At 43.5% G+C, this 26,454-nt stretch overlaps 1 protein-coding gene across 4 annotated transcripts in view; it reads right to left on the reverse strand.

The window, feature by feature from the left end:
• FAM180A (family with sequence similarity 180 member A) overlaps window positions 1-26,454 on the reverse strand; it is a 51,357-nt gene that overhangs the window by 14,084 nt on the left and 10,819 nt on the right. The window contains exons 2-3 of one of the 4 annotated variants that reach the window (XM_058297424.1): window positions 12,903-12,991; window positions 5,474-5,626 (exon numbers count right to left, since the gene is read on the reverse strand). In XM_058297424.1, coding sequence (XP_058153407.1) covers window positions 5,474-5,626; window positions 12,903-12,930 — 181 coding nt within the window. In that variant the 5' untranslated portion in view covers window positions 12,931-12,991. Of the gene's footprint in view, window positions 1-1,808; window positions 2,145-5,473; window positions 5,627-12,902; window positions 12,992-26,454 lie in introns of those variants that run through there. The other 3 variants (XM_071215286.1, XM_071215285.1, XM_004470459.4) reach the window with 3 other exon arrangements.

The raw sequence follows: 26,454 nt of genomic DNA on the forward strand, positions 1-26,454 counted from the left end.
GCCTCTATTTCAGGCGTGTTGGCTTTGTGTCTTTGTATAGATTTTGAACTTGTTGGAGGCAGACCTTCTCCAATGATGAGAGGCTGGGGTAAAAGCAGTTGTTCCCAGAATGTATAGACCCCTCTGTTGGAGAATCTCCAAATTTCTTTAATGAAAAATTTTCAGTTTTCAAAAATGGTAAGTAATAACTAACATTCATTCGGTGCTTCATCATTTACAAAGCATTTTTATTATTTTATTTTTGCATTAAACTCTCACAACAATGCAAAGAAGTTAAGTTTCATTGTTGTTAATATTTTACCTGTACCAATTAAAGCTCAGAGAGGTTAAGAGACTTGCTGGAGATCACACAGCAAATTAGAGGCAGAACTTTACTCTTCTGAGTCCCTTGCAGGGTAGCTCACGTTCAGTGATAGTGCTTGCAAGCCATAACACAAGACATATCATCACATTTGGCTTCCCAACAGCCCATGAATTGGGAAGAATGGATATTATCATCCCTTTTTAATAAACAGTAAGAAAGTGCCCCAAGCGTCACACAGACATAATGTCATACAGGACACAACACGATGGTCTCTTTGGTTTCTACTGTCAAGGGTGGCCCCCAATATTTTTTGTGCACATTTATGTGTAGGGAGGGGTGTGTGTGTGCATGTGTGTTTGTGTGTCGCTGTTTTCAGAAAATGACTTTTGGGCAACAATCATTTCGTAGCTCAGCCCTGAGGTTTGGCAGATCCCTAATCTCAGGCTTTAAGCAAGGAAATAAAACCCCAAATAAGTACTGTGGCGCTTGCTCCTTCCCACTGCAGACCCATCTGCTCCTCGATACTCTATCCCCACAGACTCTATGCTGGCATGGGGGCATGGCACAGTGCTGACCAGGGCCCTCTTTAGGGCTCTAGAAACACCTGCGGGCCTGGCTTGAAGGAGGCCCTCTCTTCCTCCAGTCCTTACTGGGAGCGACACCTCCATAGCCCGGAGGCAGTAGAAAGACTTCAGTTCAGATAGGCGTGGAGTGGACGGCACTGTCGATCCCTCATTTCCTAACAGTAATACATTCTCCTTGGCTCGAGGTGCTGCCCGTGTCTGCCAAGCGGAGTCAGTCACAGGGGCTTGGAGGAAGCTGCCATCCCAGCTCTGAGGAGCTACCCCCACCCAGGGAAGGGAGGTCAGCAGGAAAGGAGAAGCCCTTGCCGAAGCCCCTGTCTTTCTGTAGTGGATTGGCAGAGGGCTGGGTGGGGTAGCGGGTGCTCAGGGTTCCCTTGCCTCGCCTGCTGCTAGGACCACCCTGCCTTGCTGGAAGGATGTGTCCACTCGTGGTCAGAAGCAGCACCAAGGCTGCCATCCAGGGCAGCCCAAGCTGGCCACCTCTTGCTCTGCTACCCCAAGTTGCAGGCCCTTTGCATCCCGGCACCCATAATTCCATCATTTTAAGCAGCAGATCTCAGCACCTGCTCTCCAGATGGTCTGCTCCAGCTGCAGTAGCCTGTGGACGGCCGGCAGGGGAGACACCCCACATTTTATGAAGCAAAGAGGTGCATGCTCTGGCAGGCCAGAAAGGGATGCCCTCTGTGTTCTCTGCCATGACCAAGCTCCCTCATCTGGTTTGGCTTTTTTTCTGTCATTCTTTTCATCACCTACTACCAGGGGGGACATATTAAAAAGCATAAAGCACTAGGCAGACAAGATAAAAGGAGGGTTCAGGGCTTCTAATTTCTAGTTTTCTTCTCCCCCACTCCTTCCCAAATTGTTCATTTTATTTAAGAAAGAATAAAAAGCATGAAACAAATAAATAAAAACCAACTCACCCCTGCTCCACCTGTGGGGCTGTGTAGCCTGAGCATTGTAATACAGCAGCAGAAGCAGTAGTGTCTTCCAACACATCTCGTCCAGCAGATTAAAAATTGAGTCTCAAGCCCAATGAGACCCCAATAGCCACAGAGATGCCTTCACTGTCTCTCCCCTTGAGACGATATGATTCTTACCGCCCTTCTCTTTACGGAAGTGCAGAAATGCCTTCTCCCCTCCGCAGAAGGATGGAGGCATAAGGCTGCCCCCTGGGTGGGATCGGAGTGACTACCTTCTCTTAATCCAACTCTCTCTGGGATTGGGGTTCTGGGCTTCCACAGACGGGCTCTGTTTTTGAGCACATCTGGAGTGACTCACGGGGCATGTGATCTCCTTGGCAGTGGGGCGGATAAATATAATTTCTGTACTTGAGTTCCATGTGTTGGATGCACCCACTGGAATTTTTCTTTAACAAACAGATTTGCAGAACTTGTTAGAGAGCCTGGCCGAGAGTTGGCTGCTCTCCCCGTCCACACATACTACACCAGAGCCAGGGGCGAGGGCCGGAGGAAGAGTTGGGAGCCTTGCCTGGAAGACACTGGGCTGATTTAGCCCAGAGTTGCCTTTAGGACAGCAAAATCATTGTGGTGCCTGCAGCTGGGTGTCACTTGTTGTCCTTCCCTGGAGTGAGACCTAGGAATATCGGTGCCTAGAGCCAGCTCCGAGAGCCTTCTCCAGATTCTGGATGGATGGGGAGCTTGCGGGTTGTGAGGGCGCAGACATGACATGGTGACGTGGTGCGTGGGGGCTGAGTGTGAACGTGTGTGGTGAGATCTAGGGGTCCACTGCCATCCTCTGTCGGCATTCATGATGTCTGCCTTTCTGAGCAGTGTCTAGAGCTGGGACTGAACCATGCTGATTCTTCCAAGCAAAATGGCAGTGGTTGTCTACCGCCATTTAGAAAGTACTGCCACAGACACCTTAATTATATCCAATACCAATTCTTCACCTCTGAAGGTACAGACTTGTAATGCTGTGATGGTTAGGTTAATGTGTCACTTCCGCCAGGTAATTGTGCCCAGTTGGTTGGTCAAGCACGCACTGGGCTAATTGTAATACAAGGACATTTATGGACTTTAGTCACCAGTGACTTTACTGCATAGGTAGTTGATTATATTTACATCAATCAGGGAGATTGCCTTCAGCACTGAGTGAGGCTTTATCCAATCAGTTGAATGCCTTAAAAGGGGAAGTGATTTCAGCACTCAGAGAGAATTTCCCAGCTTATCTTTAAACAGCAACATCTCCCGGAAACTCATCAGGGACCTTCACTGGACCTTCATTGGAGCCCTGGTTTGCAGGCTGTTTGTGCGTCCCCGTGGTTACGTGAGAGTCTTATAAAATCTCATACTATTGACAGATATCTCCTGTTGATTCTATTTCCCGAGAGAACCCTGACTACTACAGCTGGGAGTGGTTCTTGAGGAACAGAATCTTAAACATAGGGTGTCTGAGGTGGTTCTGGGAGTTTTGCAATTGTTTCTCTACTCTAATTGGACTCCAAGGTACTAATGATTTCCTTTCCAATAATGAAGGGGCTGCTAACAGTCCAGGGCTGAGTTGGCAATAAAGATATGCCAAAATATAACATTCCCCTACTTTCACGCTTATAAGAAGCAAGGATCTGGGTGAGAGTATTTTCAATACCTTAACAGAGTTTTGTGGAGTCAAAGGTATAATGATGTTGGCTGGCTCCTCCTAGGTACTCTGGATACAGTTACAAAAGAAAGAGATGAGTTAAAGGCTTCAAATTTGAAATTTTTAAACACCGCATGAATGATGTGAAAGTTTCTATTTATGCTCTGAAAGAAAATCTTGCCTCCTGTAGCCATGGGCTTGAAATGTCCGAGAATCAAACTCAGACTCTCATCATACTCACATCCTATGAGTAGCAGAGTTACAAAGGAAACTAAAATCTCAACCCCACAGGGTTCCTGTAGTTAAAGTGAAGGCATTGATTGGAAAGGAGTGGAACCCAGAGGATTGGGATGGAGAGATACGGGGATGACAATAATATTGGTGGGAAGCAGATGTGGCTCAACTGATAAAGTGTCCACCTACCATATGGAGGGTCCACGGTTCGATACCCATGTGGTGAGCTGGTCCATGAGCAGTGCTGCTGCGCACAAGGAGTGCAATGCCACGCAGGGGTGCTCCCGCGTAGGGGAGTCCCATGTGCAAAGAGTGCGTCCCACAAGGAGAGCTGCCCTGCATGAAAAAAGTGCAGCCTACCCAGGAGTGGCTCCACACACAGAGAGCTGATGCAGCAAGATGATGCAATGAAACAGAGATGCAGTTTCCCGGTACTGTCTGACAATACAAGCAGATGCAGAAGAACATACAGCGAATGGACACAGAGAGCAGACAACAGGTGGGGCGGGGGGAGGGAAGGGGAAATTAAAAAAAAAAAATCTCTTTAAAAAAATATATTGGTGGGGACACTGGAATTCTCAATTCTGCTGAGATGTTACAGATAAGCCTGCGAGGGCCTGCTCTGTGGGGACCACACCTTGTCAACCTTGTATCACCTAGCCTCCAGCCTGCCCCAGGGAGTCCCGACCTCTTTCCAGTCCTGAGGTGGGTACCAGCCAAACTGAAGCTGCCCTGCCCAGCCTCTGACCTACCCCAGGGGAGTCTGAACCTCTGCCCAGCCCTGAGGCAGGTACCAGCCAAACTCCAGCATGCACTGCCCAGCCTCCAGTCTGCCCTGAGGAAACTGCCTTCCAACTCCTGCCTGAGGAGATTAATCCTGTCTCACCCAAAGAAAATGCAAAGAAAATGACCCTGAGGTCAGTACTTGCAAGGCATTTCTAATCTTCCTCCTTACCCACCCCCACCACCCCTCATGTCTTTGAGACCTATTACTAGACTAAAATCACAAGCCCCCAAAGGTGAAATACAAAGTATGACCCATGAGGAAGTACACTATACTCTGAAAGAACTGCATGAGTTTCCAACTTATATATAGAGAAATCAGGGCAATATGTGTGGGAATGGATTCTAAGGATATGGGATAATGGTGGAAAGAATATAAAGTTGAATCAGGATTAATTTATTAATATGGGCCCACTAAACAGAAATTCTGGATTCAATGCTATAGCAGTTTAATATTATTGATGAATTCCAAAAAGAAATATTGGATTATGCTTGTAATCTGATCTGTACCTGGGCATGATTGAGTTATGATTAGGGCATTGAGTCTCCACCCACAGATGAAAGGCATGGCAAAGAACAGAGTTGAAGTTTTCTGATGTTGGAGTTTTGATGTTGGAGTTTGATACTGAAGACTTAAGCTGGAGCCCTGGGAAGTCAGCACGCAGAAGAAAGAGAAGCCAGCCCCAGGAAGAAAGGAACCTTGAACTCAGAGAAAAGCAAGCCCCAGGAACGTAGGCACCCAGGCAGCCTGAACCCTCATAGACGTAGGCAACCATTTTGTTCCAACACTTGAAAATAGACTTTGGTGAGGGAAGTAACTTATGCTTTTGGCCTGGTATCTGTAAGCTCCTACCCCAAATAAATACCCTTTATAAAAACCAACCAATTTCTGGTATTTTGCATCAGCACCCCTTTGGCTGACTAATACAAACGCTGTAGCTTGAGGATTAGAAAGTGCTTTAACACTTACCCAGGTCAGCTAACAGGGAGGTGAAGATGGTCAACCACCACACCAGGGAACTGAGAGTGCCTACTACTGCAAGCAGGAGAACTGCATCCCTCTTCCATGTGGAATCTAAGCCCCCTCTCATGCAGAGTAGAGAGCACATCACCATCCCAGGGTCTACAGGATGGAAGAATAAAATATGGATTAGAGTGGACTTACTGATATTCTGCTATAGAACTATTGTGACTAGTAATGGAAGAAATTGTAGCATTGATACGGAGAAAGTGGCCACAGTAGTTGCTGAGGGCAGGGAGAGGGAAGAAGAGATGTGATGTGGGGGCATTTTTGGGACTTGGAGTTGTCCTAAATGATATTGCAGGGACAGATGCTGGACATTATATATCCTGCCATAACCCACGGAATGTACTGGAGGAGAGTGTAAACTACAATGTAAACTATTACCCATGCGGTGCAGCAGTGCTCCAAAATATATTCACCAAATGCAATGAATGTGCCACAATGATGAAAGAGGTTGTTGATGTGGGAGGCGTGGAGTGGGGGAGAGGCATATATGGGAGCCTCTTATATTTTTTAGTGTAACATTTTTTGTGATCTATGCATCTTCAAAAAAATATAATAAAAAAATGATGGTGGTGGGAGGTGGGGAGTGGGGTATATGGGAACCTCTTATGTTCTTTAATGTAACATTTTGTGTATTAACTTTAAAAATAAAAACAAAAAATGAAAAACAAAAACAAACAAAAAAAGAAAGTGCTTTAACTGTTTGGGTGGCTGATTGAAACATGGACCAAAAGATGGCCTAGCATGTCTGAGGTTGAGATGCCTGATTTGCCGTGGTATACAGTAGAAGAGGGAATTCAAAGGCTTAGGGAGATTGGAATGCTAGAATGGATTTACCATTTGAGAGCTGCCCACCCACCCCAAGAATGTCCAGAGGACACACCTCTCACCTGAACTGGGAGGAATAAATTTCTAATACTAACTCCTTCCTTGAAGAGCCCTGTGTTTTCTCTTCTCTGGAGTCCAGATATTACAGTAGGGAGGGCTGTGATGGAATTAGAATCCTTAAACATTATGGGGATAATTGGATGTTGGTCCAGTAAAAGTCAAGTATCACCAGAGACAAGGTGGCCTTGGCTACTGCAATGAAAGGCAGATTCAAGGCAGCACTCAAAATAGTCTGAGTCACATAGAGTTATGGTGTTGGCTAATACATCATGGGGTACCTAGCAGTGAAATAGATGGGCAGTCTACTAAATTTCTTCTGGATCTGTATAAAAAGAAGAGTTCTAGGTCGAGTAAACAAATCCCTAACTCAAAATTACAGATACAGTGAATCACAGCCCCTTAATCAATTCCCAGACTTGAGACAGTTTACAGATGCAGAGCCCCTTAACTGAGGAGGCCAGGTCCCCTTGGGGAAGGATCCTGTTAAACTGCCAAAAATTTATATTGTTGATCTTCTGTATTTCTGGTTATATGTAGGAGAATGGAATGTTGTTAGGCGGACATGTTTATATATACATGCCTGTTACTGTTTTTACTTAGATACTAAGTATGATTTAAGTTACTGTGTATGGTTGCTGAGTTGACAAGGGGTGGACTGTGATGGTTAGGCTAATGTGTCAACTTGACCAGGTAATTGTGCCCAGTTGTTTGGTCCAGCAAGCACTAGGCTAACTGTAATACAAGGGCATTTATGCACTTTAGTCACCAGTGACTTTACTGCATACATAGTTGATTACATTTACAGTAATCAGGGATCACTGCCGTCTGTAATCAATGCCGTCAGCAATGAGTGATGCTTTATCCAATCAGTTGAATGCCTTAAAAGGGGAAGTGATTTCAACACTCAGAGAGAATTTCCCAGCTTGTCTTTGGACAGCTAACATCTCCCGGAAACTCATCAAGGACCTTCAATGGACTTTCATAGGAACCCTGGTTTGCAGCTTACCTGTGGAACCCATGCTCACATGAGAGACTCTTATAAAATCGCGTACTATTGATAGATATCTCCTGTTGATTCTGTTTTCCTAAAAATCCTGACTCATACAAATGCTAATGCTTAAAGGACATTAAAAGATTATTGAACCTGTGGAGGCAGTACCCACGGTGAATGGGCTGCCGGAAAGAAGTCTCCAAGGATCTCCTCTGCTTCAATCAGAAAAAGTCCTCTTTTATGTCATAAGAAATGGTTTGAAAAAACAAAACAACGTGACTATAAAATTTGGAAACTGCTGATCTCACTCATATTAATAAGCTATTTAGTACTTATTATGTTCGAGGCTCTCCTTGCATTAACTAATTTAATATTTCCACCAAGCTATGATGTCAGAACAAACAGCACTCTCCAGTAGAAATGTAATGTAAGCCACAAATGTAATGCAAAATTTTCTACTAGCCACATTAAAAAAGTCAAAAGAAACAGGGAATTTAATTTTTATAATATTTTGTTTAATCTTTTATTTAATCCAATATAGCCAAAAGATGATCATTTGCACATGTAATCAATATAAACATATTAACAGGGATAGTTTATATTCTTTTTTTAGTATATACACCAGGTCTTTGAAATCCAAGGTGAATTTCGCACTTACAGTACATATCCATTCAGACTAGCAACAGTTCAGGTACTCAAGAGCCTGAGGCTCCTGGCTACCCTACCTGACAGGATAGGGCTATTAGATAAGAGGGCAGGCTCTGGAGCCAGACTGCCTGCTTCTGTGTTATCCTGGCTGTGTTCCTTGATCCCTCTTTGCCTGCGTTTTCCTCTTCTGTAAAATGGGGATAATAGTTTCTTCTTCATAGGACTGCTGTATGGAATAAACGATATGTATAAAGTGCTGATACCAGGCACACGGTAAGTATTCCATACATGTTTGCTATATACACATGAAGAAATAGTGTCAGTGGGGTTAAGTCACTTGCCCAAAGTCACCTAGCTAGTAGGTGATGGACCTGGGATTGTAACTTAGGTCATTGTGATTCCTCAGTCTGCATATAAAACTACTCCCCTAGCCTGCCTCAAAGCCTTACGTTTTGGGAACCCCTCAGTGGGGTGCTGGTAAGTCAACTTGGTGGGGGCGGGGATGGGGTATGATTTGTAGTGTTTCCCAATTTCCTCAGTGAAGATACTCCTACCATGGCCAATTTCAAACTACTGTTTGTTTAGTAAGTGACTTGCAAAATTTCTGAATATTTAGCAACTGGCTGCGGAAGCCCGCATGAGTTGGCTCCACAAACGCTGCCTGTTACTCATGAGGTTAGGTCTACTAGCTCTGACTACTCTGCTTCTGGCTGAAGAGTTTTCTTTCTGTGCATGCTTTCTAAGTCTGCAGAGATTGCTCAAAGGACCTAGTTATGGGCCTGACCACCCTGTAGTTGCCCAGTGAATGTTTTTTGATTGATGCTAAAATGGAGAAAGCTTGGGTCTCCCTGTTCTCCTGCAACTGAGCAAGGAGCTGAGGAAGGAAGATGGACATGACTTGCCCGGCCATGGGGAAACCAAGGTCAGAGATCATGGATCTTGGCCTCCAGTTCTGGACTATTCCACCTGCAGGTTCAAATCACCCAACTGTCATCTACTAATAGCTAAGCTGGGGTAAAGATTAGATTTCCGATTTGGGTTAGGAACGAATGTGTTTACAACTAATTTCATTTCATAAATAAGCCAGGACTTTTCTCCCCTTACCACAGTTTGGCACAAGGAGGCAAATGTCTAGTTTTCCCAAGGAGCCAGATTGAAGGCTTGGGAAACCCTCACCTACTGTATTTTTTTTTCCCCCTCTCCCCATATTTTTCTGGTTCTTGCTGCAATTCTGCACATACCAGTTGAGACCAGCAGGAAATGGGTAGCACTATCTTTTTGTAATAAAGCACAGGTAAAACTGCGGCAATAGGACTTCCAAAGGTATTGATGATGCAAAACTATTTTAGTGGGGATGTTCTGCTTTAGGCAATAATTTTCAAGTATATTTTCACCCTGAATTCCCATTGCCTATCTGTACATCTCTTTTTAGCATCAATGGTTTTCAAGCTTAGTAACATCTACCACTGACTGAGTTCTGACAATGTACCTTGTTCTATTTCACTCAATTTTCACAGTCCTTCTATTTAGTAGTCATTGTAATTAAGTTTATTCTGCAGATGTCAACCTTAGACTTGGAAGGTATAAAATAGTAGGGTCACATAAATACTGAATGGCAAAAACTGCCATATACTGCCTAGCAGAGGCTAATATGAAGAACAAAACGAAACAACCAATGAAGAGGTTTCTATGCATTGGGAACACAATGCAGCAGAGAGAGTGCTGGACTGAGTCCCAAGTAATAGTAATAATTAAGGTGAAGATCCTGCCTATTCCAGCACAGAAGTGACATCATTTGCCATCCATCCATCCACCCATCCATCCATCCATCCATCCATCCATCCATCCATCCATCCATCCATCCAGTTTTTGAGCATCTGCTCTGTGCCAAGGACTGTGCCAGAGCTGGGGATAAAGAAACAAAAAAAGCAGACACCTTTCCTGCCCGGGGAAGGCTATGCCAGAGTGCCCTTTCCTTCTTGATCATGCTGCTCTCTCTGAGACTGAGAAATGGTGCTGCCAAGACACAGCTGAGAGGCCCACAGGCAGCTTCAGCACACCACTGGTACACAATGGTGGTGGCAAGTACTAGTCAAAGATGGTGGTAGTGTGACTCAGCACCTGTAGTGGCATCAGTAGCAGGAACGGCCATGGATTCCAGGTGTGTCCTGGGAAACTGTTGCTGGAACTAGGGAAGAGGGAACTGGGAGGGGGAAGGGTTGTGTTTACTGGCACATGCGACATACCATATGGGGATCCCCAGAAAAGATCTTAAAGGGGTTAGGGTCCTCAGAAGAAGGGGCTAGGCAATAGTGCCTACTGCTGAAATTGTGACCCTATTTTACCTCACACTGGTGTGACCAGTATCCTGGGAGGGGAAATGTTATTATTTCAAAATTGGCCTGCAGAATTCCTCCTAGGCAGATAGCTTTATTTTCAAATTTGGCGAAATGCCATTTGGAGGTCACAGACCTAGTTAAGACATAAGGGGGAGAAGAGCAAGCAAAAGGAGGGTTGAATTATTCAGTATAAGGAAAGAAGAAATACTAAGAGGGAGATTGACGTTTGAGATTATTTTATGAATCCCCAAAAAAAAAAGATTATGTTTGCAAATGAATCTATTCTTCTGGGTGTGAAACCCTTTGATTATATTGAATTCAGCTGAGGGGCCTGCTATTAAATTACCTGTTAAGATTAGGGCTTTGATTCGAGGTGAGTAGGGTGTGACTCAGGTTGAGTCCCTGCCTCCTTGGTGGGCTGATATAAACAGATGCTCACTCAAGAAGACACACAGAGTAGAGAACTTTGTCATTTTGATCCTGCCATGTGAAAGGAAAAAGCTCAAACAGCTAAAGCCCTAGGAAGAAATGAACTATTTTCCTGATAGCTTATGGCTGGCCTTGGGAAGAGAGCCAAGACTGATATAGGAGGCCCAGAGGGAAGACTGAAACCTGGCAGAGATGTCCACCCTCTTCCTTCAACATGTGGCAGCTGACTTTGATGATAAACTCCCTCTTATGGTTACCGTGAGTTGGACTTTCCATGGCCTTAGGACTGTAAGCTTTTTACCCCAAGTATATACCTTTTATAAAAGCCAACAGGTTTCTGGTAGTTTGCATCGGCACCCCTTTGGCAGAATTTACAGGGCCTGATGAGACAACCAGTGGGAAATTCCCAGGGACAGGACATTTGAATAATAGGTCTATCAAATGCTTGAGTTTGAGGGCGTTCATAACCCTCCTCCATTACCCCAAACCATCAGTAAAATTTAGTTATTTACCTCAGGCTTTCACCATTTAAGGGAAATTACTGTGTTCTAGTTTGGGTTTTCTTGGGACAGATCAGAGACCAGCTTTAGGACTGGCTGGTGGAGCCGAAATTTGACAGAAGTCACGGGTGAAACATTAAGTGACCAGGAACGAAAAGACCCCTGAAAAACTACAGAGCTGCCCAGGGAGGGCATGGGATTTCCCACTATATATGGGATCAGGGCGCAAGACACTTTTATTCAAACATTAAAGGAAGGGTGACACCACCACATTGGAGGATATGTTGGCCAAATCTAGTCTATCTAGTATGGTTCAGTCTGGTTCCTTCTTCCAGTCTAGGCTGGTCTTGTTTCCCCTGACATTGGGGTCCCATGGGGTTTGCATTGGTATGAATCGCTTTCTTTTTTCCGAGCTCTTGCTATTATTTGATGATTTTTTGAAAGATCTTTGCTGTTGTGTTTGTTAAAAATTAGGTTTCTTCATATATACATACATACATGAATTCAGTCATTCATTCATTCCTCATTCACTCATTCATCAAACATTTACTGAACCCTTTCCTATACTATTCCAGGCAATAGGTATATCAAGGCAAATGAGACAGAGTCCCTGCCATCAAGGGTCTTCATTCAGTTGGTGGAGATTGACACCTCCACAGATATTTAGAATACATAATGATAAATTTAATGATCGATGATCCTATGGACAAGTTGGATATAACTAGATTATGAGAGAAGGGATGGTGAGGAAGGGGACAACCTGAACAGTGAGGAGAAACAACTTGATGGCCACAAGGAACTAAAAGTGGTTTGGTGTTGTGGGAAGATAAAGTCTGAGCCAGGGAGGAGTGGGAGTGGTAAAGAAGGCAGGGCCCAGTCATGGACTGAGCACCTCATCTAAAACTGTATTCTATTGGTAATAGGCAGAATGGTGGGCTCCCATGGGGGAGTGAGACAGTTCATTACTGTTGAGGGTGAATTTGACAGGGTAGAGACCAGTCAAGAAAGGAGCAGATACCAAGTGCCAGAGAAAGATGAAAAAGACCTGAATTGGGGCAGGAGCTAAAAGTGAAGAAAAGGAGGACATGGGCCATGGATTTGAGATAGATTTAGGAGGTAAAACCAAAAACACAGTGATTTCTCAGAGAAGATGGGGATGGGAGAAAAGGAGGAGACAAGAAGTTCTTGTGTCTCCAGCTGAGACTGAAAACACAGGAGGAAGAGTTGATTTCAGGGATGATTATGATTTTGGTGGTAGAAATGCAGAGGTTGAGGTGTGGGGTGGGAATTGTTATTGCTTGGTTTCTATGCAGGTTTGCTCCTTCCCGTGTCCTCTGTGACCTACCTCCTGGTACTTGTATACCATTTTGGCTCAGTCATCCCTCTATCAAGGAAGCTCTTCCTGGCCTCCCTTGACTCAGGCAATTTCCCCCAATTAAGCATGTTCATATCATGGTGAACCACTCCTTCATGGATCTTATCACAGTTGTAACTTTATTTTGTGTATTTTGATTACGTCTATTGAACTGTAGACTGTGAGCTCTACGAAAGCAGAGACTATGCTAGATTTTGCTTACCATTGTATCCCAGTACCTTTTGGCACATAGTAGGCACTCTACTAGTAATACAGTCCAGCAGTCGGGTAGCAGGGGTTTCAGTCAAGGTCCTGTCAGGAGAGAGATGGCATATTCTAAAAAGGAATTGGGAAGACTTTAATGAGATGATTATTTGTAAAGGAGTGATATAAACTGTGACCCGGCTAGAAGGGAGAAGGGGAATAAATACCCTGACCTCTCTCCCCTTCTACTTTTTAATCTCCTTTCATGCTTCCTATTTGCCCAACTCAGCTGGCAGCCAGAGGGCACGGGAGCCTGGTAACATGGTCCATAGAAGCTAGGCTCCTGGGCACTGAGCTGAGTGGCCAAGAAGAAAGAGTGATCTGGACAGCAAGAGGAGTGTATCTGGTCCAGTAAGTACATAAAATATCAAATGAATGAATAAAAGGAGCGCTACCAAAATAGAACCCCAAGTTAATGCTCCTGTTTCTCATTTCGAAACACAATTTGATGGCACTGCTCTGTTTTAGTCATGAGAAAGGAAGAAAGGAGTCAAAGGTTCTGAACAGTTAGGACCATTCTGTCTAGCTCCACCTCCTCCTGGCTGGCGCAGGACCCAGGTTCCGAGTCTTGTGCAGCCTCCCTCTTTGCTTGTGCAGGCAGCACCTTTAGACTGGATTCTATTTTAAGGCTGTAAGTGAGGTAATTTGGTCTGACAACAGTAACACAGCTGTAATTATGAAGTGCCAGCCTTCAAAGCAGAAAAGTCATCCGGTCCTCAAGGGTTGCCAACATAAATGACTTGGTAGTACGTGCATGCCTGTACCAGGCAAGACCAGAACGTCCTCCTGCCACGGAGAGGTCCTCTCTGGTCAGTGTTCTCTGCCTGGTAAAAGAAATATTTGGGCCATTCAGTTTTGGTGTCTAAGTGAGGCCTAAGCATCTTATTGTGGCTGCCAGTTCCATGAGCCAGAGCAGTAATTCAAGAGAGAAAAGGTCAGTCCCACTAATGGGTGGGCCAATGGAATAAAGTGGGCCAGATCTCTCTTCTGGTACAAATGCTGTCACAATGAATCTGCTTTGGTGAAGCCTCTGAAGCTGTGTTTACATGTCACTAAAACATCTGAAATGCAAGCAGTTTGGCAGCTTGCCTTTGCAGAGACTAAATAACTGCATAATCTTCCTTATGAATGTAAGTTCCTTCTCTAGGGAGGGCAGAGAGATGAAGAGACTGCATTTTTGTTTGACTTGTCCAGCCTGGCATCTTTGTATTGTGCAGATTAAAAATATCCGGTTATGCCCTTTGCTTCTAGACTATTTGCCTTGTTTTTGTTTTGTTTTAGGTTGCTGAAACAGGGACACAGCATGTGGAGAGATTTAGTTGTAACAAATTCTGGACATTCCCATCCACCCATTATACTTTCTAACTTTACTAATGTGGCTGCTAATTTTTCTCTTAAAATTATCCCAGTTATCTTCAGACAACAGAAAAAATCAATTGTGGGGCAAATATAGGTAGTGGCAGTGCCCTATGAGAGAGTACTCTTTTTTTATCTTTCTTCTTCTTTAACAAAAGGAATGGCTAGTCACTTTCTGTAGAGACTGAATTAGAAGGACACTTCAGGGCAGATTTTGAGGACTTCTTCATTATGAAGCAGATAGAAGGCAGACAGGAGCTCTGAGAAAAAGATACGAAATGATTTCTTTGAGAAACATCTTTGTGTGCCTTAGTTTTCCATGGCTGCTATAATAAATATCACAAGTTGGTTGGCTTAAATGACAAGAATTTATTGGCTTACAGTTTTGGGAGCTAGAAGTCCAAAACCAAGGTGTTGGCAAGGCCATGAATTCTCCAAAGTCTATAGTGTTTGGCAAACAATATTTGCCTCTGTCACAAGGCAATCTGTCTCCTGTCTTCTCCTCTGGCTTGTACTTCCATGTTCAAATTTCCTTTGCTTATAAGGACTCCAGGCTTATAAGGATTCCAGGATTAAGGTCTAGCCTGATTTGATTTGGCCTCATCTAAGTAGATTCTTCGAAGATCCGATTTACAAATGAGTTCGCACACACAGGACTAGAGTTAGAACTTGAGCGTGTCTTTGAGGGGGATGTGATTCAGTCTACCACATGGTATAAAGAGCTCTGGGGTGATGGTGGTCTAAGTAGCTCCAAGATCTTCTGTGAGGGAAGGGTTGGATATTCACTATATGCCAGGATTTATGAGTTATGCTGTTTTAACAAATAGCCCCAAATCCTCAGTGGCATACAGCAATAACAATAAACAAAGGTTTATTTCTTACTCATGCTACATATTCATCATGAGCTGGCCCTGGCTTTGCTCCATGTTGTTCTTCATTCTGGGACCTAAACTAGTAGAACAGCTTCTATCTGAAACATTGTTGGCCATCATGGCAGAGGAAAAAATAAGTCATGGCAAACCACACACTGACTCTTAGAATTTCTGCCTGGAAGGGACACACAGCCCATGTTTCAACTTTTCCCACATTTAAGTGGCTAAAGCAAGTCACAGGACAATTCTTGAGTTTGGCAGTGCAGGAATATATAATTCTTCTACATGGAGGAGAAACAGAATATTTAATGTAGAGTAATGCAAGCTACCATCCTTATTGATACCTTTCTCCTGAGATTCAGAGTTAGGGAGATATACTGGGGTGGGATCCAGGCTGGCTCTGGTCATAGACATTTGCAGGGATGGGCAACCAACTGGATCTCCAAAATGAAGTTACCAGGAAGTTTGAGAGAGAGTGTCTGGTGCACCTGCCTGACTGAAGTAGGAGAGAAGTGGGTAATGGTTCAAAAGTGTTTGCTGGACCCATCCTCAGCCAGCCAGGAGTTGGCTTCCCTTGGGAGGTAGCCCAAAGGAATCCTTGAGAGAGAGGCGCTCAGATCTTCACCTTGATTTTTATGATCAAGCACAGCCCAGAGGGATCACTGCTGTGGCTTCCAGGGGCCACTTTGCAGATTTCACTGCACACCCAGGAAAGTGAAACTTTCCTCCAGCTACCAGCGTGCTACTGCCACCAGTGTTGGCATAGCTAGAGAGGTCTAAGTAAGATTTGGCTCTTCCCTAAGACCTCTGATTTCTTTTGCTTTCTCTCTCCATAAGCCCTACCTATATACTGGTAAGAACTCAGGAGTCCTTGGATATATAAAGGCAAAGGGACCTTGGGGAGTATCAACTTTGGGGAGCTCAGGCATTGCGCTCTGAGACCTGGTTGGTGTATGTAATTTCCCCTACAAACTGTAAAGAGAGACATTGCATTACACAAAAATGTATAATGTACAGTTCCTTAGAGAATTATGGCCTGGAAGGCAAGGAATATATTTTAGAAGAAAGCTAACAATCACAACAATATTTCGTAGGAGCAGCAGGCGTGAAATGCCTTTAATATACAAAGGAGGGAGGGAGTAGGCTGGTGATGGGAGAGACAAATAAACCATCATGGGAATCAGGTGTGGCTCCAGTGATAGAGCTTCCCCCTACCACAGGGAGGACCCGGGTTCCATCCCTGGGCCTCCTGGTGAAAAGAAAGAAGAGAAAGCATGCCCACATTGTAAGTGCAAGTGCCCATGTGGTGAACCAGTGTCCGTGCAAGTGAGTCACACAGCAAGATGATGATGCATCAAAAGAGAGACAAGAGGAGAGACAAGGTGAAGTGCAGCAGAAACCAGGAACTGAGGTGGCGCAATTGACAGTGAACCTCTTTCCACATCAGGGGCCTCCAGGATCAAATCCCGGGGAATCCTAGAGAGAAAGATGAGAAGAGAAGACAACACAGACAGCAAAAACAGCAGGGCAGGAGGAGGGGAAGGGAAAAAATAAATAGATCTTTAAAAAATAAAAGTAAAAATAAACCATCATTCTATTAGTCCACTAAGATGTTGGGACTCTTTGTTATAATAGTAAGCCCTACCCTAACTACTATACTGGGGATGTGTGTGTATGGAGCAGGGAGTGGGAGAACTAGGGGTTGGAAAGTTGGAACAGTGATGGTGGTGGGAGGTGATTCTAAAAAAATTTCCCCCAAATGAAAAGCTCTCTGAGGTGATCATTGTGGTTGATCTTTGACTAGATTACATAGAAGGTGAAGACATTGGGAAGTAACTGGTTGGTATCTCTGAAATCAAATCCCATCTTCTCCTCTGAACACTCACTTAGAATGGGTTTAATGAGTGGATGTGAACACACACCATCTAATTGACAGTAAGTGGCTGCTCAGCTGTGCTCCGAGCCAGTGGGTGGCTGAGTTGGGGACCCTGGACAAACAGCCAGGCAGGAGTGGAAGGCTCCTCATTTCAGCAGTTTTGGAAATGTGGCTTGTTATGCAAGGAATTTCCTGCCTTTTCGATCCTGGATGCCAATAACCACAGCTTAGCAAATTCACCTCCTGGCTACTTTTTATAAATTTTCAAAAATACCCCAGAAGCTCTATGCAGGTTTATCCTTAAAATTCAAATCCAGGTAAATAACTGGCAACTAGTTTATTTTCATCAATTTTCAAAATGGAAGAAATTTTCTTCTTAATTTAGAAATGCTGGGGAAAGAATTTATTTTTGAAAGAATAAGAGGTAGGTGGAGGGTGGGGAGAAGATAGAAAAATACCCTTGTTTTTAGATGGTGCAGATAGAGCTAGTGCCTGCCAGTGGCTGATTGGGGTGGAATGAAGCTGTCAGGAACTGATTATATACGGTGTTGTCATTTTAAGAGAAGGATGAGACCAGCTCAGGAAAACAGATGAGCACCATCCCTGCCTGCTCTGAGGATGAGAGAGACATGAACTCCACTTGCTCATTAGAATCCCAGGAAGCAGCTTCCCTCCCTACCTTGGAAAAGCAAAGTGGGTGGGAAGTGTGTGTCTTGATGTGAAGGAGCTGGGGAAACAGTGGTGCATTAGGTCAGCAGGTGCAGATAAGGTCTTCCTGGGCATGTGCATGGTAATTTGAGGAAGAAAGGGAATCTGAATGTTGGAATAAAGGCTATTTAGTTGCCACGTCTAAAACTGGTTCCCTGTTCTTGCAACCCATAAAGAGTAGAGATCAGTAGAGAGAAGGGGCCTAATTAAGAGAAGGATTTGGAGCGGAGAGGTGTGGAAGAGAAGAGAGATTAAGGGTGGAACGAGGAGGGATGAGGGAGGAGAGAAGATAGAGAGGAAATGAGATAGGATTCGTGTCCACCACCCATCTGCCCATGGGATTCCAGCCAAGTGTTAGGTGTCAGGAAGGGAGGACTTCAGTAGGTCTTCAGTTGGTACCCAAGCAGGAAGTAAGGTACTACAATAGCAATAATTTAGATTACTAGGCATTCATGTCCTTATAGGTCAATGAATATTTATTGAATAAATCTTAAGATGAAGTGTTTTTCATCCTCCCAAACCACCCTATTACTTTTTTTGTTCATAAACAATACCATTTATCTAAAATGTACAATCAATGGCATTTGGTATAATCACAGAGTTGTGCATTCATCACTTCAATCAATATTAGAGTATTCTCATTACACCAAAAAAAGAAAAACAAAAAACAAACCACTGTCTTACCTATATGTTAGCTCTACTAATTAATCCTGTGATGTACTTTCTTTCACCAGTTCTTTTATTTATTTGTAAGATTTATTTTTATTTATTTCTCTCCCCTTTCCATACCCCTCCCCCACCTAGTCTGCTCTCTTTTGTCCGTTTGCTGGGTATTCGTCTGTGTCTGCTTGCATTCTCGGTGGCACTGGGAATCTGTGTCTCTTTTTTGTCATATGATCTTGCTGCATCAGTTCTCTGTGTGTACGGTGCCACTCGTGGGCAGGCTGCACTTTTTTTGCATGGGGTGGCTCTCCTTGTGGGATGCACTCTTTGCACATGGGGCCCCCCCATGCGGGGGACACCCTGCATGGCATGGCACTCTTTGTACACGGCAGCACTGCGCATGGGCGGTTCACCACATGGGCCAGGAGGCCCTGGGTTCGTTCGAATCCTGGACCTCCTATATGTAGGCAGATGCTCTTTCAGTTGAGTCACATCCACTTCCCACACCAGTTCCTTTAATTTCCAAACATTCACAAACAACTTTTTACCAATTCTGCACAGGTTAAACCTCAGCTTTCCTTTCTCTAACCACATTCTATTCTCTGATGACTTATATTCTAGCTAATAACTCCATGAGTTTGCTCATTATATTTAATTCATAATAGTGAAATCATACAATAATTATCCTTTCATGCCTGGCTTTTTTCACTCAACATAACGTCCTCTAGTTTCATCCATGTTGTCGTGTGCTTCATGGCTTCATTTCTGCTGATAGCTGAATAATATTCCATTGTTTGTATACACCACAATTTGTTTATCCTTTCATTGGCTAATGGACACATGGGTTGTTTCCATCTTTTGGCAATCATGAATAATGCCACTATGAACATCGATGTGCAGATGTCTGTTTGTGTCACGCTCTCAGTTCTTCCAGGTATGTACCTAGTAGTTACATGATAAATCTATATCTAACTTCCTTAGGAACTGTGAAACAGACTTCCACAGTGGCTGTACAATTCCACATTCCACCAGCAGTGAATAAGCATTCCTATCTCCACATCCTCTCCAACACTTGCAGTTTTCTGTTTTTTTTAAGCAAATAAATTTTATTGATACATATTAATAAAGCATAAGTCCATCCAAAGAGTGTAATCTATGGTATTTGGTGCAATCCCATATTTGTGCATTCATTACCCCAATCATTCCCACAGCACTTTCATTATTCCAATAATAATAATAAACAAAAAACAAATGAACAAATAAAACTCATCATTTCTCAATCTCTCTATGCCTAGCCTACCATACATAGCTGCTATTCTTTTTTCTTCTCTTTAGTATATTTGTATTTATATTTTGTAAAAACAGTCTTATAGATGCAATGTCACCCATATTCATGCTTTACATGAGGTTTTACTGTCTTATACAGTTCCACTGTACAGTTTTTAGCTTTCCTTCTGGTAATATACGTGACCTTAGACTTTCCCTTTCAACCACTGTCATATCCACATAATAGCTCTGGTAGTTACAAACACCATGATATGCTTTAATGATGTTTTTTCCTTTCAGACTGCAGCACTCCCTTTAGTATCTTTTGTAATTCTGATCTTTTGATAACATATTCTATAACTTTTTGTCTGTGAAGACTTTGAACTCTCCCTCATTTTTGAAGGACAGTTTTGCCAGACACAGAATTCTTGGCTGGCAGTTTTTCTCTTTCAGTATATTAAATACATCATATCACTTTCTTCTTGCCTCCATAGTTCTGATGAGAGGTCGGCACTTAACCTTATTAAATTTCCCTTTTATGTGATGCTTTTCATTTCTTTTGCTACTTTTCAGTATCCTCTCTTTATCTCTGATATTTGTCATTCTGAATGGTAGGCGTAGGTCTATTTGGATTCATTCTGTTTGGGGTGTGTTGTCCCTCTTGGATATTGATATTTATGTCCTTCATAAGGGCTGGGAACTTTTCAGTCATTATCTCCTCAAATATTCTTTCTGTCCCTTTTTCATTCTCTTCTCCTTCTGGGACACCGATAATGCAAAAGTTTGTGCATTTCACATTATCATTCAGTTTCCTGAGACTCTGTTCCTTTTTTCCCAATCTCTTCTCCTGTCTTTTCCAGTTGAGATGTTCTGTCCTCAAAATCACCAATTCTGTCTCCGAGCAATTCAAATCTGCACTTATGTGACTCTAATGTGTTTTTTTTTTAGAAAAATCTCATCCATCAGGTCTTTCATTCCTATAAAGTCTATTATTTTCTTTGCAGACTTTCAAATTGTTCTTTATGCTCTCCCAGTGTCTTCTTAATTTCCTTTATTTCTTTAGTTATATTCTCTTTAAATTCTTGGAAGTGATTCAGGTGAACTGTGTGATTATCACTGATTAATTGTATTAAACCCTCTGTCTCTTTAGGATATTTGATTAGTTCTTTTGGCTGGGCCATCTCTTCCTATTTCCTGGTGTGGTTTGTAATTTTTTATTGATGTCTAGGCTTCTGAATATGTTGATGAATTTACTCTGATGGCCAATTTCTCTCTATATTGCCTATTTTTTTTCATAGCTCTTCTTTGATATTTCATTCAACTTATTCTAGGTCTTACCCAACTTAAGTTACCAAAATTGGGCCAGGGACTCTCTAGTGGGGTGCAGATTTTCTCCTAGGGGTAGGATACAAAGAAAACCGAGAAGTTTTTGTCCATGCAATTTCCAGACTATTCAGCAGATGGTGCTTGTCAGCGCACCTTTCCATGGAAGTGCTTCAGTCTGGGCTTTCCTACGTTCCTGTGTTGAATCTCCAGAGTGGAGATTTAAAGCGGGCTCTGCTGGTGGAAGTCATTGAAGAGAAGTAAAGTACCCTGACTCCCCCTCCCTTTTCTCTTGAAACATCTGACAGAGAGGAAGATGTCCACTTGGAAGTGGGGGAGGGGAGCCCTTCCTTGCACCTGCTGGGGCTTGGTAACTCACATTGTTGTTTTGGCTTCTTCCTCTCTGTACCTCGCCCTACTGGAAGTTGGTAGCACTGTCCTGGTCTCCTGACCCCCAAAGCAGGTTCCCCAGACAGCTTTTGGCTCTTTCTCCAGTGTTTTAGTGAGAGCATTGAGCTCTACCTGTTAGTTCAACACCATCTTCCCACAATTCTCTCTGTTTTCCAGACAAAGTATTTTTTAAATAATGTGTATAATTAGAATGATTTTTCTTAATCTTTTATTTACATGTCCAGGAAGACTATGAAAGACACTTTCTCTAATTTAAATAGATGCCTTACTTCATGATGGGGTGAAATTATGCACTGCAATTAGGCTCACGAGGTATATTATGGATCCATTAGAATTAGGATTAGACAAAAATAAAAATCAAATAATAAGAATGAGTGGTAGGAATTCATTTAAGGATCTGTAGACTCTATCTGATAAAAATGTTTTGGAACCTGGTTAATAGTCCAAATTGGGATGTACTCTTTTTAACTTATCTCAATGGAGAAACAGCTGTTGTTTTCTATGGAAGATATAAGAGTTGACTGAAGTACATAGACTTACTTCCCAACATTTCTTCTGGTCTCTCTCAAGTTGCTTCCACAGGGTAGAACAAGAAACATCTTGCCCTTGGGAAGAGATATCATCTGGTGAAGAGAAATGGGTATGTTTCTTGTATCTGGTTAAAATCTCTAGTCCTCAATGATGAATTCATAAGTTCAGGGGAAACAACCCCTCTCCGCTCTGCATTTCAGAGAGACATTGCCATAATGCCATGGACAAGAAGGTGAAGTAGACACAGAAGAGACTGAATTAGAGGTTGTATTAGTCAGGGTTCTCTAGGGAAACAGAATCAACAAGAGATATCTGTCAATAGTATGTAATTTTTTAAGAGTCTCTCATGCAGCCGTGAGGATGCACAAGTCCAGGTTCCACAGGCAGGCTGCAACCAGGGGCTCCAATGAAAATCCAATGAAGGTTCTTGACGAGTTCTGGGAGATGTTGGTTGTCCAAAGACAAGCTGGAAAGTTCTCTCTCAATGATGGAATCTTTTCCCCTTTTAAGGCATTCAGCTGATTGGGTTAAGTGTCACTCACTATTGATGGCAATCTTTCTGATTGATGTAATTGTAATCAGGTATCTATGATTTACCACTTCAGTAAAGTCAATGGTGACTAAAGCCCATAAATACCCTTGTATTACAGTTAGCCCAGTGCTTGCTTGACCAAACAATTGGGCACAATTACCTGGCCAAGTTGACACAGTAGTCTAATCATACAGGCCACCCCTTGTCAACATGGCAACCGTCCACATTACCTTAAACCATACTTAGTCTCTTAAGTAAAAACAATAACAGACATGCATATATATACTTATTTCTGCCTAACAATATTCAACTTTCCTGTGTACAACTGGAAATGCATTATTTCTGTACAGAATAGGGTGCAAGTTCTTGAGTAATATTCACACTCAAACTTAACATCCTCAAATATTATAACATGAAACTGATACGACTTGTTATATGATAAGGGAAAAGTTTGGGGAAGAAAACAAGTTTGTTTTAGGTACATATGCAGTCATAATCATCATGAAACAAGGAAGAAAGATGCATGGCCATTATAGTTCTCATTACTATAACTGGTCATGTGTCAAAGTTCATATTTATCACTACCTTCTTCCACTACCCATTCCATGTTTCCATTATTGTCAGCAAGCATGTCAGCTGATTGTGGTTCTTTGCCTAGTGGGGTGGCACAAACTGTCATTCCTGAAGATTCTGGGCCATAGTTAGTCCTGTTTGGACTGGGCTTTGCAATTTTCCATTGACTTTAATTATAGGACATGACCATACTAGGAGATGCCCTAGAGGATCTCCTATATTCCAGGAAAACTCTTCTTTACAACTTATTATATTGATGCAGTCCTATTTCCCCTTGGTAGTCAGAATCAGTCACCCCAGTCAGTACAGTAATTCCCTTCTTTGGCTGTTGATTCAGAGGTAAGAGGAGCCCAAAGTGGCCAGGTGCAGTTTTAACTTTCAGTTCAGCGGAATCATTGTTGTGTTCCCTGGTGACAGCATTCTTCCTTTTGGAGCTAAAACCTGTAGACCAGCAGAGTTTTAGGTTGCAGGGACAGGGGTCAAAAATTTTCCTAGTGGGTCACTAGGGGTAATAGTGAGTGGTAACTTTCTCATTTCCACCCCTTGATTCCTGGACCCATGAATCCTGGTTATGGGAGAAACAGCACCATAGAGTGGATTCTGATTTAGAGGATACACAGCCTCCTGGAGAACATTGCTCTAGCCCTGCAATGTATTGCCACCTAGTTGGCACTGTAATTGAGTCTTCAAAAGGTCATTCCACCATTCTATCCATTTAACTGCTTCAGGGTGGTGGAGAACATGGTAAGCCCAGTGAATTCCATGGGCATGTGCCCATTCCTGCACATCATTTCCTGTGAAATGGGTTCCTTGATCAGAAGCAATGCTCTGTGGAATGCCATGGTGGTAGATAAGACATTCAGTAAGTCCACAGATGGTAGTTTTGGAAGAAGCATTGCATGCAGGAAATGCAAACCCATATCTAGAGTATGTGAATATTCCAGTTAAAACAAATCACTGCCCATTCCATGGTGGACATGGTCCAATGTAGTCAACCTGCCACCAGGTAGCAGGCTGGTCACCTCAAGGAATGGTGCCATATTGGGGGCTGAGTGTAAGTCTCTGCTGCTGGCAGATTGGGCCCTCAGCAGTGGCTGTAGCCAAGTCTGCCTTGGTAAGGGGAAGTCTGTGTTGCTGAGCCCATGCATAACCTCCATCCCTACTTCTATGGCCACTTTGTTCATGAGCGCATTGGGCAATGACAGGAGCGGCTGGAGAAAGAGGCTGAGCATTAGCCATAGAGAGGGTCATATTATCCACTTGATTATTAAAATATTCCTCTGCTTAAGTCACCCACTGGTGAGCATTCATATGGGACAGAAATATTTTCATGTTTTTTTCCCACTTAAAAAGGTCTATCCATATACCTCTTCCCCAGACCTCTTTGTCACCAATTTTCTAATCATGTTCCTTCCAATTCCCTGACCATCCAGCCAAACCATTGGCAACAGCCCATGAATCAGTGTACAAATGCACATCTGGCCATTTCTTCTTCCAAGCAAAATGAACAACCAGGTGCACTGCTCTAAGTTCTGCCCTTTGGAAGGATTTGCCCTCACCACTGTCCTTCAGGGATGTCCCAGAAAGGGGCTGTAGTGCTGCACCTGTCCATTTTCGGGTGGTACCTGCATAGCATGCAGAACTATTTGTAAACCAGGCATGAGTTTTCTCTTCCTCACTCAACTGATTGTAAGGGACTCCCCAAGAGGCCAAAGCTGTGGGCTGGGAAAGAGAGGGTAACATGGCAGAGGTGGTGACCATGGGCATTTGGGTTACTTCCTCATATAATTTACTTGTGCCTTCAGGACCTGCTTGAGCCCTGTCTAGTATATACCACTTCCACTTTAATATGGAGTACTGCTGTGCATGTCCAACTTTATGGTTTGGTGGGTGAAACAATACCCAGCTCATGATAGCCAGCTCAGGTCTCATCGTAACTTGATGGCCCATGGTTAAGCATTCAGTCTCCACTAAGGCCCAGAAGCAGGCCAAAAGCTGTTTCTCAAAAGGGGGGTAGTTATCTGCAGAGGACAGCCGGGCTTTTCTCCAAAATCTTAAGGGTCTGCATTGTGATTTTCCTATAGGGCCCTGCCAAAGGCTCCAGACAGCATCTCTATTTGTCACTGAACCTTCCAGCACCATTGAATCTGCTGGATCATATGGCCCAAGTAGTAGTTCAGCTTGCACAGCAGCCTGGATCTGATGCAGAGCCCCTTCGTGCTCCAGTCCCCAATCAAAACTAGCAGCTTTTCTGGTCACCCGGTAAGTGGGCTGGAGTAGCACACCCAAATGAGGAATGTGTTGTCTTCAAAATTCAGAGAGACTGGGAAGCAGCTGTGGCTCAATCAGTTGGGCTCCCATCCACCATATGGGAGGCTCTGGGTTCGCGTCCCAGGGTCTCCTTGTGAAGACAGGCTCACCCGCACACTACAGAGAGCCAACTCAGCAAGATGATGCAACAAAAAAAAAGGGAGACAAGTAAAAACACAGAAGAGCATGCAGCAGATGGACAAAGAGAGCAGACACCAAGCAAGCCACAAAGGGGGGGGGGATAAAAAATAATAAATACAGACACACAGAAGAATGCACAGCAAATGGACACAGAGAGCAGACAGCAAGCAAGCTGCAAGGGGGGGCGGGGAATTAAAAAAAAAATCCAAAGAGACCAACTAAGCATTGTGCCTCTTTTTTTTAAAAATTTTTTTATTCATTTTTAAAAAATATTACATTCAAAAAATATGAGGTCCCATTCAACCCCACCGCCCCCACCCCACCACTCCCCCCACAGCAACACTCTCTCCCATCATCATGACACATCCATTGCATTTGGTAAGTATATCTCTGGGCATCGCTGCACCTCATGGTCAATGGTCCACATCATAGCCCATACTCTCCCACGTTCCATCCAGTGGGCCCTGGGAGGATCTACAATGTCCGGTAATTGTCCCTGAAGCACCACCCAGGACAACTCCAAGTCCTGAAAACACCTCCACATCTCATCTCTTCCTCCCATTCCCCGCACCCAGCAGCCACTATGGCCACTTTTCCCACACCAATGCCACATTTTCTCTGTGGACCTTGGATTGGTTGTGTCCATTGCACATCTATGTCAAGAGGAGGCTTAGATTCCACATGGATACTGGTTGCAATCCTCCTGCTTTCAGTTGTAGGCACTCTAGGCTTCATAGTGTGGTGGTTGACATTCTTCAACTCCACGTTAGCTGAGTGGGGTAAGTCCAATAAATCAGAGTGTAGGAGCTGAAGTCTGTTGAGGCTCAGGGCCTGGCTATCATATTGTCAGTCCAGAGATTCAAATCCCCTAGATATATCTTAAACTCCAGCACCAATTACAATTCCAGTAAAGTAGCATGAAAGTCTTGTGAAAAGAGATCCCATCTGT

Source organism: Dasypus novemcinctus, chromosome 5 (genome assembly GCF_030445035.2).
Source record: "Dasypus novemcinctus isolate mDasNov1 chromosome 5, mDasNov1.1.hap2, whole genome shotgun sequence".
NCBI classification, from domain to species: Eukaryota; Metazoa; Chordata; class Mammalia; order Cingulata; family Dasypodidae; genus Dasypus; species Dasypus novemcinctus.